Below are 17,883 nucleotides of genomic sequence, written 5' to 3'. Positions count from 1 at the left end.
ACAGACACAGAGACACACACACACACACACACACACACCAGGAAGAGAAACCATGCTTAGTTTTCTTGTTAGTTCAAAGGGGTAAAGCCTATGATCCACATCCTTTTATTTTAGTCAATAAAAGAATTCTCTATGCCATTGTGTATAATATTTAAAATAAAATCTCTTATTTTACAAACTGCATTTTTCTTCTCCCTTTCTGTAAGTGTGGAAGTGATTCGTTTAGGTCACAGTTACTTCATTAACTGGGACCGGCGGATGTTCTGCAGTCGCAGTAACACAGCAGCAGAGGCTAGGAGTACAACACTAAATGAAGAGCTGGGTCAGGTGGAGTATATTTTCAGCGACAAGACAGGAACCCTCACTCAAAACATCATGTCCTTTAACAAGTGCTCGATCAATGGAATTACTTACGGTAAGACACAAAAAATGCTGTTAATTTTTATGCATGCTCTTAATGAATAAATATACATATGCTGCATTTTTTTAAGAAATATGTTGTATATTGGGGGCACGGTGGCTTAGCGGTTAGCACGTTCGCCTCACACCTCCAGGGTTGGGGGTTCGATTCCCGCCTCTGCCTTGTGTGTGTGGAGTTTGCATGTTCTCCCCGTGCCTCGGGGGTTTCCTCCAGGTACTCCGGTTTCCTCCCCCGGTCCAAAGACATGCATGGTAGGTTGATTGGCATCTCTGGAAAATTGTCCGTAGTGTGTGATTGCGTGAGTGAATGAGAGTGTGTGTGTGTGTGCCCTGCGGCACTCCGGTTGGCACTCCGTCCAGGGTGTATCCTGCCTTGATGCCTGATGACGCCTGAGATAGGCACAGGCTCCCCGTGACCCGAGGTAGTTCGGATAAGCGGTAGAAGATGAATGAATGAATGAATGTTGTATATTTATTAGACAAATGTACAGCTTATTTCATTTTATCCTATTTTATTTTACTTTATTTGACTTTTTTTATGCTATTCATTTTATTTTATTGTTTATTTTTTTTTTTTTACATCCCCTTTGTAGACCCTGTTCTATTTGATTCTATTTTCATAATATGAACCGTCATAAAAAAGCATTTTACTGCATGTCATACTGTCTATGATTGTGTATTTAAGTGTATTTGCTACACCTGTAGCAGTGGATACAGTACAAGTGTAGTGCCAAAGATTAGTGCATAAATGTACTTAAAACCATAAATAGGCATAGAAATCTAATTTATTAATAAAATACATGACAATTATTTCCTTTTACAACTCTTAGCCAAATAATTGCACAATAACTGACTCTAATAATCATTGAAAATATACACAAGCAAAATATAGGTTAAATGAGGTAGTGACAAATCTTAACTCCTATAATGATTCATCTTTTCATGTTTTATAACCATAGACAGGAAATCTATGACTTGATCGTCATGAACACAAACTCTTGGAGGTAGGATGTAAATGCCGGCCATTTATTGAGCATCATTAAAACAGACACAGTATAACACATTAGAAAAAGGCTCAAAATACACTGAACAAGGATGAATAGTGAACAATCCAGAACAAGTTAAAGGTGCCCTGCCACACGTATTTCATTACTTTGGTATTGTCTGAAGTTTACCATGGACTCTGTAACATTTTTTTGTGGAAAAAATGCCTTGGTTACCTTTCATTCATTCATTCATTCATCTTCTACCGCTTATCCAAACTACCTCGGGTCACGGGGACATCTCAGGCGTCATCGGGCATCAAGGCAGGATACACCCTGGACGGAGTGCCAACCCATCGCAGGGCACACACACACACACTCTCATTCACTCACGCAATCACACACTAGGGACAATTTTTCTAGAGATGCCAATCAACCTACCATGCATGTCTTTGGACCGGGGGAGGAAACCGGAGTACCTGGAGGAAACCCCCGAGGCACGGGGAGAACATGCAAACTCCACACACACAAGGCGGAGGCGGGAATCGAACCCTGACCCTGGAGGTGTGAGGCGAATGTGCTAACCACTAAGCCACTGTGCCCCCCCTCGGTTACCTTGTTTCAAGCCATTCTAGTGTGGTATAGAAAGCCTGCAGGAAGACTCAGCTCGATTTGCGCCAGTTCTCATGAATATTCAAATGAGCTATGCTGCTTGGCTCCGATTGGCTAACCGCTAGGATATGAGAGCATGACTATTCATTCACCCAGCGCAATAAGTAGCCTAGGCTAGAGGAACTTTGTTTACAATCACCTTGAATTGCGGCAGAATGGCTTCTTCACAAGCCCGTTGACGTTCAGCCATCCTTGCTGTATAGGAAACTCACTGAGCTACACGAATTCTGGGGGCGCGGTCGCAAGTGGGAGAGCTCATGAATAGTAATGAGCTCAATCATTACTACGTCACACTGAGCAGCTTTTCCAACTGACCTGATTTCTCCCCTTATTTCTTTTAAGTGGCTAGAACTGACCGGGGAGGTAGCAGTTCGTTTTCACATTCACGACACAACACAAACACATATGGACCTAACACATATCAAAAAATATACTGTAAGTAAAAACGGTTTTGTGTGGAAGGGCACCTTTAAGCAAATAGCAGGGTCTAAAACAGGCAAAGGTCACTGGATATACTGTATGTAATCAGGTTGAACCCAATCATGGCTGAAAACAAAGAATATACTTACTCTAGAAATCAGCACACACAGGAGCATAAAGACAGGCTTAGTACTGTACATGTCAAGACTGTGAAAGGACTAATAGTATACTTCACAGCTGAAACAAAGGTGCAGTTTACCAGTGCTGAACCAAACATACACTACATAACCAAACACAGGTACAGTAAACACAACTAGAATGATGGCGACTGGGAGCATGAGAGTGCATATGGTCCCTGGAAGTGTGAGTTTGTAGGCCACGGTGAAACGAGTCCATGACGTGTGAGGATGTGACAAAAATAAAGTATTTAATAAATACTTTAAAGCCCTAAAATATATAAAAAAAATACTCAATATTTTTTTCATTAATTTATTTATCTGCTAATTTAATTATTCAAACACAACCCAAAACATCATTGAGTATCAGCTATATTTTTCCCCTAACCTCCCAGTGTTATAAATCACAGACCTTAACCCTAAGGAACAACGAATGCAAAAGACTTAATCTACTTAATGTGTATTTCTACTGTTTTTTCTCTTCTTACATACAGGTGAAGTACTGAACATTCCAGGAACTCAGCATAAAGTGAGTAATACCTTACAAATGCCATTAATGTAACATGATACAAAAGAATTAGGTAAAGTGAAGACATTACGGGGTGAAAGCACAAAAATGCTTTATTGATGTAAAGCTACGTATGAACATTTGACCTTTTACTTTTAGACACTGTAAGTGACATTTTGGCAAATACAATTTTGCTCTGGGTCTCTCGTTCTTCCTTGATGTCATGTATTGTCTTGATCTGCGGACTAACATAGGCATGTAATGACGTTTTAGACAGTGTTGTTGCTACCGTGGCCAATTCTAGACACAGAGGGCTGGTACAATAATAGGTGGGCAATCAGCGGTAGTGGTTCCAACACCCCATAACGATAACCCCATAACCATAATAATCCCCATAACCAATATTTACAAAATTCCACAGAACCCTAACCCGTTTACACACAAACTTTACACTAAGGATGCTTTTGACATAATAGCGTTTTTTTTCCAAGCTGTGTTTTTACCCAACAGCGTACGTTAGTTTCCCCTGTTGCTTCTGCATGCTTCTGTAAGGCCCCTATGCCACTTAAAATGCCACTTAAATGAGAGGAATATACTGTATTACCCAAAGCATGCTTTGGTAAAAAAGTTGGGCAATTGCCTGGGATAGGTCGTTATTCATATCACTAAACGACTGATCTTGGACTGAAATAGCCTAAAGATGGCTCTGCTATGGGGAACATGTTGAGGACTTGTTGAGGTCCAATGCTTATAGAGGATAAACTGGAATATAGCTGTATTCTCTGATGTGCTAGCAACAGAGACATGAAGCACTTGTATTTCTCTATAAACGATACATCGCACCATACATCAAGTTGTAAAGACAGTCAAATAAATGTAAATAAAAAACTTAAATGACGGTCAAATTACAGTTATGAGCATTTATTAGTTACTGCACAACAATCACAAACTAAGAAAAAAAGCCAATAATACTCTTCTGTGCTACAGAGGAAGTGCTGCAGCAGACAGATCATTTTCTTTTGGCTGTAGACTGTCAAACCAATCAGAAGTTTGAAATCATGCTGGCATTTTCTGTTATTTTTCCCTTTGTATAGAAAAAAAAACAACTTTGATTGGGTTTGCAAAACCCATATTTGGGTGCCCCTTTAGTGCCCCTGCCCACTGCTGCTGCTTGCCCCGTTCTCTCTTGTAAAAGCAATTAACATATCAGATATTTCTTGCATAACATATGCTTTTGTTTCTATGAGTTACAGTGCACTTTGTCTACATTTATAACTTTTTCCCCCTAAGTATTAACTATATAGCAAGATGTGTAAAGATGGGCTTAAAGGTTATTAAGCTTTATGCAGTCTAATGATATATTGGCATTTCGCAGAGGGCTCAGCCTCTGGATTTCAGCACATGGAACTCGTTGGCTGATTGTGATTTTCGGTTCTACGACTCATCGCTGCTGGAAGCTGTGAAGGTCGGGGAGCCAACAGTGCATGAGTTTTTTCGTCTTCTATCTCTTTGTCACACTGTCATGAGTGAGGAGAAAAGTGAAGGTATTTGCTAACAAATCTAGGCCTTGTTCTTGTTAATGATTTTTTTAGAGACTGGCATCTTTTGTTTAAATAGAATAGAATAGAATAGAATAGAAGCCCAATTTTCTTTTTTAAGACAGGTTGTAACTATTAAGTTTGAGCATTATACATTTTGTTATCCTGAGGGACAATTTTGTACACCTAGACTTTGAAACCTGAATTGTGAATCTGGTTTAAATCAGAAAAAATTCATCATTTTTTATAATAAAATTAGAGGGATATGGGCTGGCAGATTCAGGGCAGTAATGCAATTATATCTAACTCATTATGTTGCTTTGTTTCCTCAATTGTATCTGCCCCTTCTTCTACTTGTCTGCAGGAGATCTGGTGTATAAGGCTCAGTCTCCTGACGAGGGTGCATTAGTGACAGCAGCACGCAATTTTGGCTTTGTGTTCCGTTCTCGTACGCCTGGAACTATCACTACGCAGGAACTGGGAAAAGCTGTCACATACACACTTCTTGCCATCCTGGACTTTAACAACATCCGCAAGAGGATGTCAGTCATAGGTATGACATACACACACACACACACAAAGTATGTACCATTACTCTGCAAAATACCTTGCTTTCAAAGTTTTAATATCCACAGTGCACAATGTCGTTTATATACAGTAAAAGTGTAATTCAAGACCAACTTTTCACATATTCACATACGTGACCAAACTTACAGTACAGATTGTTTGGGCTAAATCACAAATGTTACGTTACACAAACGGTATTGTAACGCAATACCAACTTTTTTTTTTTGCTAGATTTATATTGTTGTGAAATACCAACTAGAGGTTACAACTCCATACCAGATGATATGGACAGTCAACTTGTAGACTGGGTGTATGGTGGCTTAGTGGTTAGCACATTCGCCTCACACCTCCAGGGTTGGGGGTTCGATTCCCGCCTCCACCTTGTGTGTGTGGCGTTTGCATGTTCTCCCTGTGCCTCGGGGGTTTCCTCCGGGTACTCCGGTTTCCTCCCCCGGTCCAAAGACATGCATGGTAGGTTGATTGGCATGTCTGGAAAATTGTCCGTAGTGTGTGATTGTGTGAGTGAATGAGAGTGTGTGTGTGTGCCCTGCGATGGGTTGGCACTCCATCCAGGGTGTATCCTGCCTTGATGCCCGATGACGCCTGGGATAGGCACAGGCTCCCCGTGACCCGAGGTAGTTCGGATAAGCGGTAGAAAATGAGTGAATGAATGACCTTGTAGACTTATAGATTCTGACAGGTTAATGGGCTACGATAGTTCTTTCTATTAAAAGGCAGAATAAATGTAAACAAAAAAATGTATTAAAAAGAAAATAGCAAAAGAGCATTTTGTCATAGAGCATTTATTTACATTTGTGTGTATGTGGGTGTGTGTTGGTGTTTTAGTAAGGACTCCTGAGGGCCATATTCGTCTGTACTGTAAAGGAGCAGACACGGTGCTGTTTGAGAGAATTCACTCCTGCAACCATGAGCTAATGAACATAACCTCAGACCACCTCAGCGTGAGTATGCTCGTGTTTGATTGTTTGCTTGTGTAGTTGTGTCATAGTCAAAATATTTTATATTCACCAAAGAATATCACTTCACAATTTAAAGTAAAGTAATACAGAAAACAGCACTGGGTAATGGTTTTAATTTCTTGTACTTTATTCTAGGTTTGAATAACAGGTTAGACGTTTGCTGTAATTTAATAGTTAAACTCTGCCACCTAGTGGACTAGTTCTGATAGTGAATATTTGCTGCTTCAACAGCTGCAAGGATTTTATAGCTAGGAATTCTAGAAGTACCCTGAATCAGATTATCTTTTATATTTAGCAATGTCTAAAGCAGTAAGAAACTGTGCAGATGTCTGTGTGGGTCTGTGAATAGGAGTATGCAGGTGACGGGTTACGGACGCTGGTGCTGGCCTATCGGGATCTGACTGAGGAGCAGTGGGAGGTGTGGGCAGAGCGTTTCCGTGGTGCTGAAAAAGCTACAGATTTCAGGGAAGATCGCCTGGCTGATGCTTATGAGGAGATCGAACAGGACATGATGGTACTGTACCACAATGGATGGTTTGGAAAAACAGTGTATACTGTAAAAGGTCTCTGCACAACAAATCTGGATAATGTATTAACATGTAGGTATAACATACTAAGGTGTTGGGTGTTGGATATGTTAAAAGTCATTGCACTAATCTAAACGAATTATTTTACTAAGGAAAGAGGACTTAGCTGAAGTGACACAGCTGACTTTACCGAATAGTGATGTGAGCCGTTAACTGATTTTTATATTAAATCCCCAATTACGCCAAGTCTAATGTTAATTTCATAATTTCAGGTTATGGTTAAGGATTCACAAGGAGTATTCACAGTGGCTTGTATAAGTATTCATTCCCTCGATTTGGGATTACAGGGTTAAGGCTAAAGGTTTACATACACTTTGGCTAAAGATATTCAGTCTCAGTTTTTGCGGATTTGTTGCGTTTCATTGTTACAGATCTTAATTTTTTTTTTTTTGTTTATATGACAATTCCATTTATTGATGAAGACGAAGGCCATTAAACACCTATACCAGGGGTCGGAAACCTTAAACACTCATAGAGACATTTGGACCCGTTTCCCACAGAAAAAAAAACACAGGTAGCCACAAAACCCATTTGACATCTAAAATGAAGATAACACTGCATATATCGTTTTTTTTACCTTTATGGAAAGTATAGAAAAAACTGTAGTGTGTTGCATTTATGAAATCAATGACCTGCTACCGAGTAAACGAAATTTTATTTCTGCCGGCAAACAAAAATATTTTGAACAGTTTGAACTAACCTTAACAAAAAAGACGCTGGGTTGAAGGTTACGTTCAAATAAAATGTCTTCGTATTCATGACATCAAAATTTTAACTTGCCGGCTGCAGCAAACCAAAACTGCGTCTGCTTCTGTGTGTCGGATTTCGCAAGTCGGCGGTTATGGCGCATATTTTGAGTGACAAAAAAATTAAACACGGTTTATTTTAATGTTACAAGAGCATCATAATCTTAGAATTACATTTTTTGAAAAAAAACTAACTAACTAAAATAAAAAATTTAAATTAAATATTTATTTTCCAAATATACAGGGAGCCGCAGCAGAGGGATGAAAGAGCCACTTGCGGCTCCGGATTCGGTTGCCGACCCCTGACCTATACGGTATCATCCATATTGTAGAACTGTTTTTTATTCAGCCACAGTGGAGGACTTTTAAGCATGTTCTGTGACAGCATCTGAATAGGGATCAAATCTGCACTTCTGTGGGCCACTTTAAATCCTTACCATTGGTTCCTTTAAAACTAGGTGGACTTTCACATATGCTTTGAATCAGTGTTTTGCTGAATTCCCCAATTGCACATCAGTTTTTTCTGATAAAGAGCATAATCCATAGTTATGTAAATGATGGTTGCCGAGGCATAAATCACGCCCACACCATCACATTGTCACCACCACCTTTGACTGTTTGTATGATGTACTTATTGCTAAAATCTGTGGTATCTTTACGCCACATGTCACAGCAAAACTTCCACTTTTGTCCCAGACTGTTTTCTCAGAAGGCTTTGGGGGTTATGTGTTTTTTGGTAAATATGAAATAAGTCTTCATGTTCCTCTTAACTAGCAGTGTATTTTACCTTTAAACTAGATGCTATTTTTGCCCAGTCATTTTCTAAAAATGGTCTCAGGAGCGCTGATCTTTTCTGAGGCAAACAAGGCCATCAGTTTTTTAGTTGCTTTCTTTTCTTTTGTGACTTACTGGTGAATCATCAATGCTATAAAAACGTAATTTAGTAGCCTGGCCACTACACAACTACCATCTGGAGACTTCGGCTCGAACTATCTATCTCCCTTGAGTCCCAGAGCCTTTCAATTGACTTAGTAGCCCAATGAAAAAGTAACTGCTCCTCAACCAATTAACCAATACCTGATAACTGACTGCTAGCTTTGAACATAAATTAAATACAAGCTTTCCAACAATGTGAAGGAGGAAAAAGTGTGGCATTCTACTTCTACTACAGTGTTTAATTTATTAACAAATGCCAGATCACACGTGTTAATGGTGTAAATGCCAGTTATCATGCCAGTTATGTTTTTATGGCATGAATGTATTTCATCAATGTAGACACTGACTGATTAGTGAAAGATTAGTGAATGAACTGGAATCTCAGGAGAGTATTGTGGAAGCTTTCTGCAGTTCATACAATTTTAAAATCACTTGGGAAGCCAGGATGGAACGTTTATGGGGTCAGTTCCTACCCATATGCCATATGAGTGACACCCTGATTTAGACGCATTATCTGTCAAAAGTTGTCAAGTATTTAGAAGTCGTTTTTTAATTACCTCAGTTTTAAAACGTACATGAATAATGAATGTAAAACAGCATATCATGTTTGTCAATAGATTGGAAGATTAACTCTTTACCCAAACTGCTTTACCAAGAAGCTCACTACTTCAATGTTCAGAATGTTTTATATATCTTATTGTTATATAATATATATAGTGTCACTTCAAAGTTTGTGAAGCCTTTAGAAATTCCTATTCCTAATATGACCCAAAACATCCGATTTCAAGTCCTAAAAGTAAACAAAGTGAATGCAATCAAACAAATGAGCAAAAAATATTATACTTATTTATTTAATTATGGATAAAAATTATCCAGCATTTAAAATATATATGAACTGCAAAAGTATGTAAAGCTTTGTTTCAGTATCTTTTGTGAGCCCTTGTACTGCAAGTTTCCGGCAACTTTTGAATCACAATGGCTTGGAAGAATTTTATTGGATTTCTCAGTAGAGAAGAGCTTCAACACTGGGATTTCAGTGGGTGTCCTCACATGAACTGCTTGCTTTAGGTTCATCCACAATTTATTTTTCGGATTAAGGTCAGGACATCGACTTGGCCATTCTAAAACTATTCTGTGGTAGACGGACCTGTATGCTTGTGATCGTTGTCTTGGTGTATGACCCATTTTTCTTTAGATTTAGTTCAATTGTCTTGCCATTTTCCTTTAGAATGGACTGGTATAATTCTGAATTCATGGTTCCATCAATGATGGCAAGCTTTCCTGGCCCTGATGCAGCAATACAGGCTCAAAGCATGATACTACCACCACCATGTTTCACAGAAGGTATAAGGTTCTTATGCTGGAATTTAGTATTTTCCTCTTTCCAACAATAACGCGTCTCATCTTAAACCAAAAAGTTTAAGATGAAACCTCTGCAAATTATTTTTTCAGTAGTCCACTTCAATGGCAGCAATGTTTTTTTTTTTGGAGAGTAGTGCCTTTCTCCTAGCAACTCTTCTGCCTTGCACACCGAGGTTGTTCAGTGTGCACCTAATGGCAGACTCACAAACAATAACATTAGCTAAAGTAAAAGAGCCTTTTAGTTGCTGAGAATTTACCCTGTATTCCTTTCTGACCCAACAGAATATTAACAGACTATTAACTGTCTTTCTTCTGGTGTGATCTTTGTTGGTTGACCACTTCTGGGGAGGGTTACAGTGGTCTTAAATTTGTACAGAATCTGTCCGATTATAGACTTTTGGAGTCCAAACACTTTAAAAGGATTTTATATCCTTTTCCAGCTTGATAAGCAACAATAAAGTTTTTTTTGGAGGTTCTCAGAAATTTCCCTTGTTTTTGATATATCACTGTTCTTTAAAAAAAAAAAGGGTACTCACAGCGACTTGATTTTCATCCAATTGACTGAAATTAGATAGAGGTTCACATACTTTTGCCTCTCACAGATATATAATATTGGAACATTTTCCTTATTAAAAAAAATGACCAAGTATAATATATTTGTCTGATCTGTTTGATTGGGTTTACGTGGTCTCATTTTGGGAAAATCTGATGATGTTTTGGGTCATATTTAAGCAGAAATCTAGAACTTTCTAAAGGGGTTCACAAACTTTCAAGTGACACTATATATTAATTTGTTTATATAAGCAGACTAATATTTCAAATCAGCTCATTGTCTGGATAATACAGGATTAATTTGATTAATTCCAAAGGAACTAGAGTAAATAGGGGACTTGGTGTCAGATCTTACTCCGTCCAGGGTGTATCGGTATAAGCGGTAGAAAATGAGTGAGAGTGAAAGTGTCAGATCTTGCATAAGGTATAATTTCATGGGGATTGTGTACGTAGCTCATGTATTATTTTTCTTTATATGTTTATATCTTTATAGCTTTTGGGAGCCACAGCTATAGAGGATAAGCTGCAGGAGGGTGTGGCTGAGACCATCGCTATCTTGTCACTGGCTAACATTAAGATTTGGGTGTTAACTGGAGACAAACAGGGTGAGTGAGAACCATATTAACAACATCCACAAAAAACAAACCCTGCGCTATAAGAACTAAAGGACGTTACGTTCATCGTATTATAACCTCTCTGTTCAAACTTAAATCAAAGCTAGCTATATATTTGAAGGGGAGGGGGGGGGGTGGTGTTTCACATAATTGATGATCCAGACCACTCAGTAAAATAAGGCAGCCAGAAAACAATCTCTTTGCTTAGAGTTATTTATATGAAACTCTCACCTACTTTTACCCTCATTACATATGATACCACAGTGAGATTCAGCATTACAATGTGACACAAGTCATTGAACAACATAGTTTAGGGAATTCCAACTGAAAAACAAAAACAAAAGTCTTATCTGGGTAGATGTCCAGTTTTAAGAAGGCCAGCAACACTGATGGCAAAAGCAAAAATGTTCTTGCAAGGAATTGATGAGTTTATCCGTATCGTGTCGAGTCTTCAGAGTGCTTTACAGCATCTCCATCGCCATCTCCTCAAATAAAGATAACTGCATTCATCCAATCACCGTTTTAACCCATTGTCCGTATTACGCTTTAAGCATGCAATGGGACTGACTCAAAAGGCCCTTCTATAAATACAAAATGAACTCAATTACTGTACAAGTTTGTATTCATTAATAGTACACAACAAACAGTGCCAGATATATAAGAGTCTTTCATATAACGTCAAAGCATTACAGTGGTAATAAAAACAACAGTTTCCCATCAAGAGGCCTTTCACTGAAGCCAGCACAAACCCTGGTAAACCACAAGCTCAGGTCGAAGCCATTTTCTACTACCTTATATACCTTCAACACCCTGAAGGTTGCCACCTATAGGTAAGGAATGGAACAACTAGTAGCAGGCTAGACCTGTTACAGTATGAGCGTGAACAAGATATACTGTATAGCATTTTTATATGTGCAGTGACAGATGGTTATCTCTACTGTACCAGCATTCAGTATTTGTATTCAGTATTCACACATAACCCCAAAAAAGGTTGGGTTCTCACTGCCCTGGATTAATACCACATTTGGCTGCAATTGAAGCTTTGTTTTTTTGGCATATTTCAATGCATATCCATATTCTGATTATTTTCCTCATTTCCTTATTTGGCTAAATTGCTCAAGTTCTTTCAGATTGGACGGAGTCCTTTTGTGAACAGAGATTTTCATGTGTGGCCATAGATTCTCAGCCGTATTGAGGTCTAAATATTGAGTGGTTATTTTCAGTATACTACTTCATTGTAGCTTTGGCAGTCTGCTTAGGGTTGTTTTGTTGTTGCAAGCAGAATCTCTGTCTCAACCTCAAGTAACTTGCAGCCTGGAAATGGTATTTGGCTATCCATCTCACATGATTCACAACATGATTCACCATGATTCACATGAGTCACTATTCCCAGGGTGATGAGCATTGTTGAGTTCCTAGCAAATGTACGTAGCACTGTGTGCCAAGGCCAAAAATGTAATATTCCCACTTAAGTCCAATTTTAGTTTCTGTTTTTAAGATTCTAAAAAGTGAAAGGAGGTACGTTTACTTGTGATGCATTCATTATACTTTGCATGCTTATTAATTAACATACAAAATATTATTTTAATATGCCATAATGTTGCCCTCATAGAGACAGCGGTGAATATTGGCTACTCATGTAAAATGTTGACTGACGACATGACAGAGATCTTCATTGTTAATGGGCACACTGTCCAAAGTGTCCGTGCAGACCTCAGGTATGGTACAGTATATTCTATCTGCTCATCCTTCTGCCCATTCATCCACCAATCCATCTTTGGTCTATCAAGTAATCAGTTAGTTCTCTCCTTTGTTCTGTTTCTCACATGTACCACTTGGTTGATTCTCTTCTTTTATTGCAGGAGAGCAAGGGAGCGCATGATGGAGTCTGCCCCCACAAGAGATGGTGGAAAAGAGGCAGAGACTCAAGAGCTGGGTAACGGAATTGAGACAGATGCAGCTAAGCAGGAGAAAGGTGCCCAAACCCAGTCCCAACCTACCTCAGTGCTGGAGTCCATCAATGGAGAGTTTGCACTTGTTATCAGTGGACACAGCCTAGTGAGTGACTGGAATTTAATTGGTGGCTTAGTGAAAAATGCCATTAACGCATGGTTAATTTTGGTTTCTGTTTGCAGGCTCATGCACTGGAGTCAGACATGCAGCAGGAATTTTTCGAGACAGCATGTGCATGTAAGGCAGTGATCTGCTGCAGGGTCACTCCTCTACAGAAGGCTTTGGTGGTCGAACTCGTCAAGCGGCACAAGAAAGCCGTCACCCTCGCCATCGGAGATGGAGCCAATGACGTCAGTATGATCAAGAGTGAGTTAGAGTTCTGGTACTGAACACATGAAATGCTCATGTTAAGGACTGACTTTCATGGCTGGGCGTTTTTGGCTCCACACGTGTCTAATATATATACTATAATTAGAATTTCTTGGTATAATCTGCATATAATTTTTCGTAATCTTTATAGTAGGCAATAACCTTGAAGAGAGCAAACAATGAGAAATATACACTCACATTAGGAAAAAAGACAAGAAAAAAATCCAAAATGAATATATTAAGTAAAATCCTAATCCAAATGCATAAGGGAGGAAAATAAAGAAGAAATTTAGTTCAACTCAGTAATCCGGGTTGTAAGAATTGAAACAGGATTCTAGACCTAATTGAAAATAGAGCTAGAGGTATGTTTTTAAAAATATTCACCCACTGCCAGGAAAACCTCCTTTTACATAACTCCAATCTTTCTCAAGCAAAAGTGAAGTAACTTTTCTTCCTCTTTCTCTTTCTTTTGAGATGGTCCTGAAAATAGTCGTAGCGTTCATATTAGACACCAACAACTTTATATTTAGTTGATGTGCATTGTAGGCCTGACAATAATACCATGTGGTTCTTGTAATATTTCCCCTCGATCTCTTATCCCTCTGTCGCCGGCTATATGCATATTAGATGAGAAGAACAGATCTTCCCCCTTGCTCCAGCATTTCCCTTTCTACTAAAGGCAAACGCTCACTAGTGTAAATAGAAATGACCTGCATTGTTCAGTAATCATAGGAGTACTGATCCCTACATCACAACCTGCCAGGTTTATATTAACAGGAAGATGCTGCTGCCTGCCCAGGTTTTTATGAGCTTGCTGTTTCAATTCATACTGTTTACTGTTAGTCTAAGAGTATGGAAATTCTATCACTGACCCCAAAGGCCAAATCTACTTGTCCACATTCCAATAAATCTAAGGATCCCAGCCAGGAAAAACAATCATCATGTCAGATTTGTGTGTGTGTGTGTGTGTGTGTGTGTGTGTGTGTGTGTGTGTGTGTGTGTGTATGTGTGTGTATGTGTATCTGTGTTTGTGTGTGTGCGTGTGTGCGTGTGTGCGTGCGCCTGTGGAATGTATACTTGTGAATGTCTGATGCATGTTTTGCAAGCACTTAAGCACTTTTATAATATAAAATAAAAAATATTTAAAAATGTATCTGCTGCCAAAGCTTTATTTCTATGATGCATACTACAGTACCTTAGAACCCCTAACCCCTGCATGTAAAAATGACACTAATATAAATAATATCAGGTCTTCTACCTTTAAGGTGATATAGCAACCAGCTAAATTCAAGTGAAAAACGAATTAAAAATTTTAATTGGGAAAAATTCCAACTTGTAATAACCAGGTTATGCACTTATGCACGTATAATAGTCTTTTATAATAGGGCATGTGACTGTGTTCAGTAATTATCATACACCTGTCATCAGTGAAATGATTCTTCATATCCTCCTACCATTTAAAAAATGATCAACTGTTTCTGTAGGATTTTCTTGACATCATGTTGGTTTCATTCAAATGCTGAACCCATGTTCTGCAAGAGTATACAAAGAACGTACAAAATCGCACTGTCAAAAGGTACAAACTTCCAAATCATTAGATGTACTATAGTATCCAGTGCACAATGTTTGAAAAATGCTTCAGAAAACTGAGTCGGGCCGACTAACAAAACAAACGTGTAGCCAATTAGCAGCAAGGGGTGCGTCTTGTCAATATGCGGAGGAGAGAGTGTTCATTGCGCCCGTGTGACATTAGCTGAATTGAAACATTGACATGGCGGATACCTGCCGTTACCTCTGCCTCGGGTTCAAGGTGTTGAACGTCGTCTTCCGCGTGAAACGGAGCTAAACCTTTCACGGTAGAACACACAGTACTACAAAAGTACTGCCTGGGTTGCGTATGTATGTGTCGGGCGGAGCTAGCAAAACAGGGGTGACACCCATTTTGGGTTAAGGGCGGGTTTGTTTTGATGATTTCAAATGTCAACATTGGCTTTCAAACATTGTGCACCCCACCTTTAAGACAGTTAAAAGCATAAGAAGAAACTTAAAGCAATATTAAAGATGCTACAGGACATCAATCTCTCGGAATTCTTCAAATATATAGGATATAGAGTAGCCTTAATCACCCCAAACTACATTGTAAAAGGTATTATATTTTTAAGAGACCCATGTAGATCATATATTGGGCAAATTTTAAAAGATATATATCAGTCAGAGAACACCATACCATAGTGAAGCATAGTGGTGGAGGTTAAATACTATCAGGGTTCTTGTCTTCATATGGAACTGTGGTTGTACTCAGGATAGAAGGAATAATGGAAAGCTGCAAATACAAGTCTAATTCGGCAGTTCAGTTAAACTTTTAGCATGATGAGCACAATGTCAACCAATGTATCTCTTCAGAAAGAGAAGATCGGTGCTTTGGAAGTCTGTGCAATGTTTATGTATGTATATGAGAGCAAGTATTTCACTAAACCCAATTATGTCACAACTGTTGACATTTAAAGAACAAGAATGATTTGGAAAGCAATGGTGTTTATGACTAAATCTCTTATAGACTTTTCTCAACATGTTTCCCCTTTTACTGACTCACCCACTTGTTTTTTCCTTTGGAGAGGTCACAAATTCTAGTGCAAGTTAATGACCAGCCAGAGAAATGTAGAACGAAAGAGAATCAAAGCTCAGAATTAAAAACTAAATGCTTCTTACTAGACAGTAATGTTCCCTTTCCTATTTTTATTGTACAATCTGTATTTCAGTACCTAGCTAATTTAAATCAGATTAAAAAACAATTAAATTTCTATCGAAAGCATAGCATATGCTTGTTTCTTACAGCAAGAATGGAGAAAAATTTGATCAGCCGTACTCAGTATTTACTCGAGTATGAATGTTTTTAACAGCAGGATTGAAACAATATAGTTTATTGTATATTGTTATTTGATATCAAACAATACATTCGGCAGACTGCATAATCAAGTAGCCTATCCCTGATGAAATACTGTGTATGTTACCTGAGATGTAATAAATACTAAAACCTAATGAAGCCCACAGTATCTCTGAACATGATCTTTCCAAATCAGACCTGAAATAAATAGGTCTAAAATAGGGATGTGGTAGCTCAGTAGTTAAGGTGTTGGACTACTGATCGGAAGGTCATGGGTTTGTACCCCAGGACCAAGCTGCCACTGCTGGGCCCCTGAGCAAGGCCCTTAACCCTCAATTGCTCAGTTGTAAGTCACTCTGGATAAGGGTGTCTGCTAAATGCCGTAAATGTAAATAAATCACTTCTGAGTGTTGCACAGAGAGCCGCGTGACTTCATACATGCTCCCTTTAGTCACACTATCATGTTGTTGTTTTTTTGTTTTGTTTTTTTTACACGAAATTTATATTTTGAAAGAAGGTTTTAGGTAGAAAAATGAAGTTCGGTTAAGGGGCAATGATCCTAGAAATTATTCTATGAGAAAACTATACTAAAAGGTTTCTCCTACAGAATTAAAATGTACAGTAAATGCTTTCTGAATACTGCATTTTAGAACTAAATACAGATGTTAATTTATAAAAATGTTACTTGCAATCCATTACAGTCCAACCCTGATTGTGTCCTTTTCCCTCTGAAGGCTCCATTTTTCACGGTGAGAACTCTGATAGGTCTCCATCTTATGGGTTAAAATGACCAGCCATTTGGAATGCACATGAACGTTAATTTTTATTATTATTCGTAAAGTATAGTATCGTTATTTGGCCGATGCCGATATTTTACTGTCATGCCGTCAAACAGATAAAATAGATTAAAGAGAGTTTGAGTTGCAAAAACTGAGTAAACTGAGTTGCACAAATAAAAAAGGCCTATAATGAGCTTTTATAATGAGCTTATATTTTCAGAGGTATACAAATAAGGTAAATGGACCCATCCACTAATGGACCCTAGTGTCCTTAGAAGGTGGAGTCTGGTCCAGTCTATTGTTTAAGTGGACACCTAGGTACTGAAGCTATCCACCAACTCAGTGTCCAAGCTCTGGAGAGTTACTGGTCTATGAGCTGTTCCCTGAGCTAGCTACAAAATATATAATGCATTTTATATAAAATATACATTTTGCATTTTTAATTTTGTATATACACGTTGCATATAAATCCGTGCACACTCTGTTCTGTTTCTTCTATATCTAGCGGCTCATATAGGCGTGGGAATTAGTGGACAGGAGGGTATCCAAGCAGTGCTGGCGTCCGACTACTCTATCTCCCAGTTCCGCTTCCTGCAACGACTCCTACTGGTACACGGCCGCTGGTCCTACCTGCGCATGTGCCGCTTCCTCTGCTACTTCTTTTACAAGAATTTTGCCTTCACCATGGTGCACTTCTGGTTCGGCTTCTTCTGTGGTTTTTCTGCGCAGGTCAGATGGTTGTGCCTATAGGCAGTGTAATGCCATATGAAAACTCAAAACACCTCTCTCTCTCTCTCTCTCTTTCTCTCTCTCTCTCAGCTAAGCCTCATATACCTT

The 17,883-nt window shown here is 38.7% G+C and overlaps 1 protein-coding gene across 2 annotated transcripts in view; it reads left to right on the top strand.

Annotated features, from left to right (window-relative positions):
• atp8b2 (ATPase phospholipid transporting 8B2) overlaps positions 1–17,883 on the top strand; it is a 49,146-nt gene that overhangs the window by 22,816 nt on the left and 8,447 nt on the right. For both annotated transcript variants that reach the window (XM_060870737.1, XM_060870736.1), the window contains 11 exons: positions 207–415; positions 3,166–3,200; positions 4,555–4,723; positions 5,082–5,270; positions 6,131–6,246; positions 6,614–6,778; positions 10,941–11,052; positions 12,674–12,779; positions 12,924–13,119; positions 13,197–13,380; positions 17,552–17,775. In XM_060870737.1, the coding sequence (XP_060726720.1) occupies positions 207–415; positions 3,166–3,200; positions 4,555–4,723; positions 5,082–5,270; positions 6,131–6,246; positions 6,614–6,778; positions 10,941–11,052; positions 12,674–12,779; positions 12,924–13,119; positions 13,197–13,380; positions 17,552–17,775 (1,705 nt within the window). The remainder of the gene's footprint in view (positions 1–206; positions 416–3,165; positions 3,201–4,554; positions 4,724–5,081; positions 5,271–6,130; positions 6,247–6,613; positions 6,779–10,940; positions 11,053–12,673; positions 12,780–12,923; positions 13,120–13,196; positions 13,381–17,551; positions 17,776–17,883) is intronic.

The sequence above is a fragment of the Tachysurus vachellii genome, chromosome 5, assembly GCF_030014155.1.
Source record: "Tachysurus vachellii isolate PV-2020 chromosome 5, HZAU_Pvac_v1, whole genome shotgun sequence".
Lineage (NCBI taxonomy): Eukaryota > Metazoa > Chordata > Actinopteri > Siluriformes > Bagridae > Tachysurus > Tachysurus vachellii.
The sequence above is the reverse complement of the archived record's forward strand: the minus strand, read 5'-3'. Positions and strand labels throughout refer to the sequence as shown.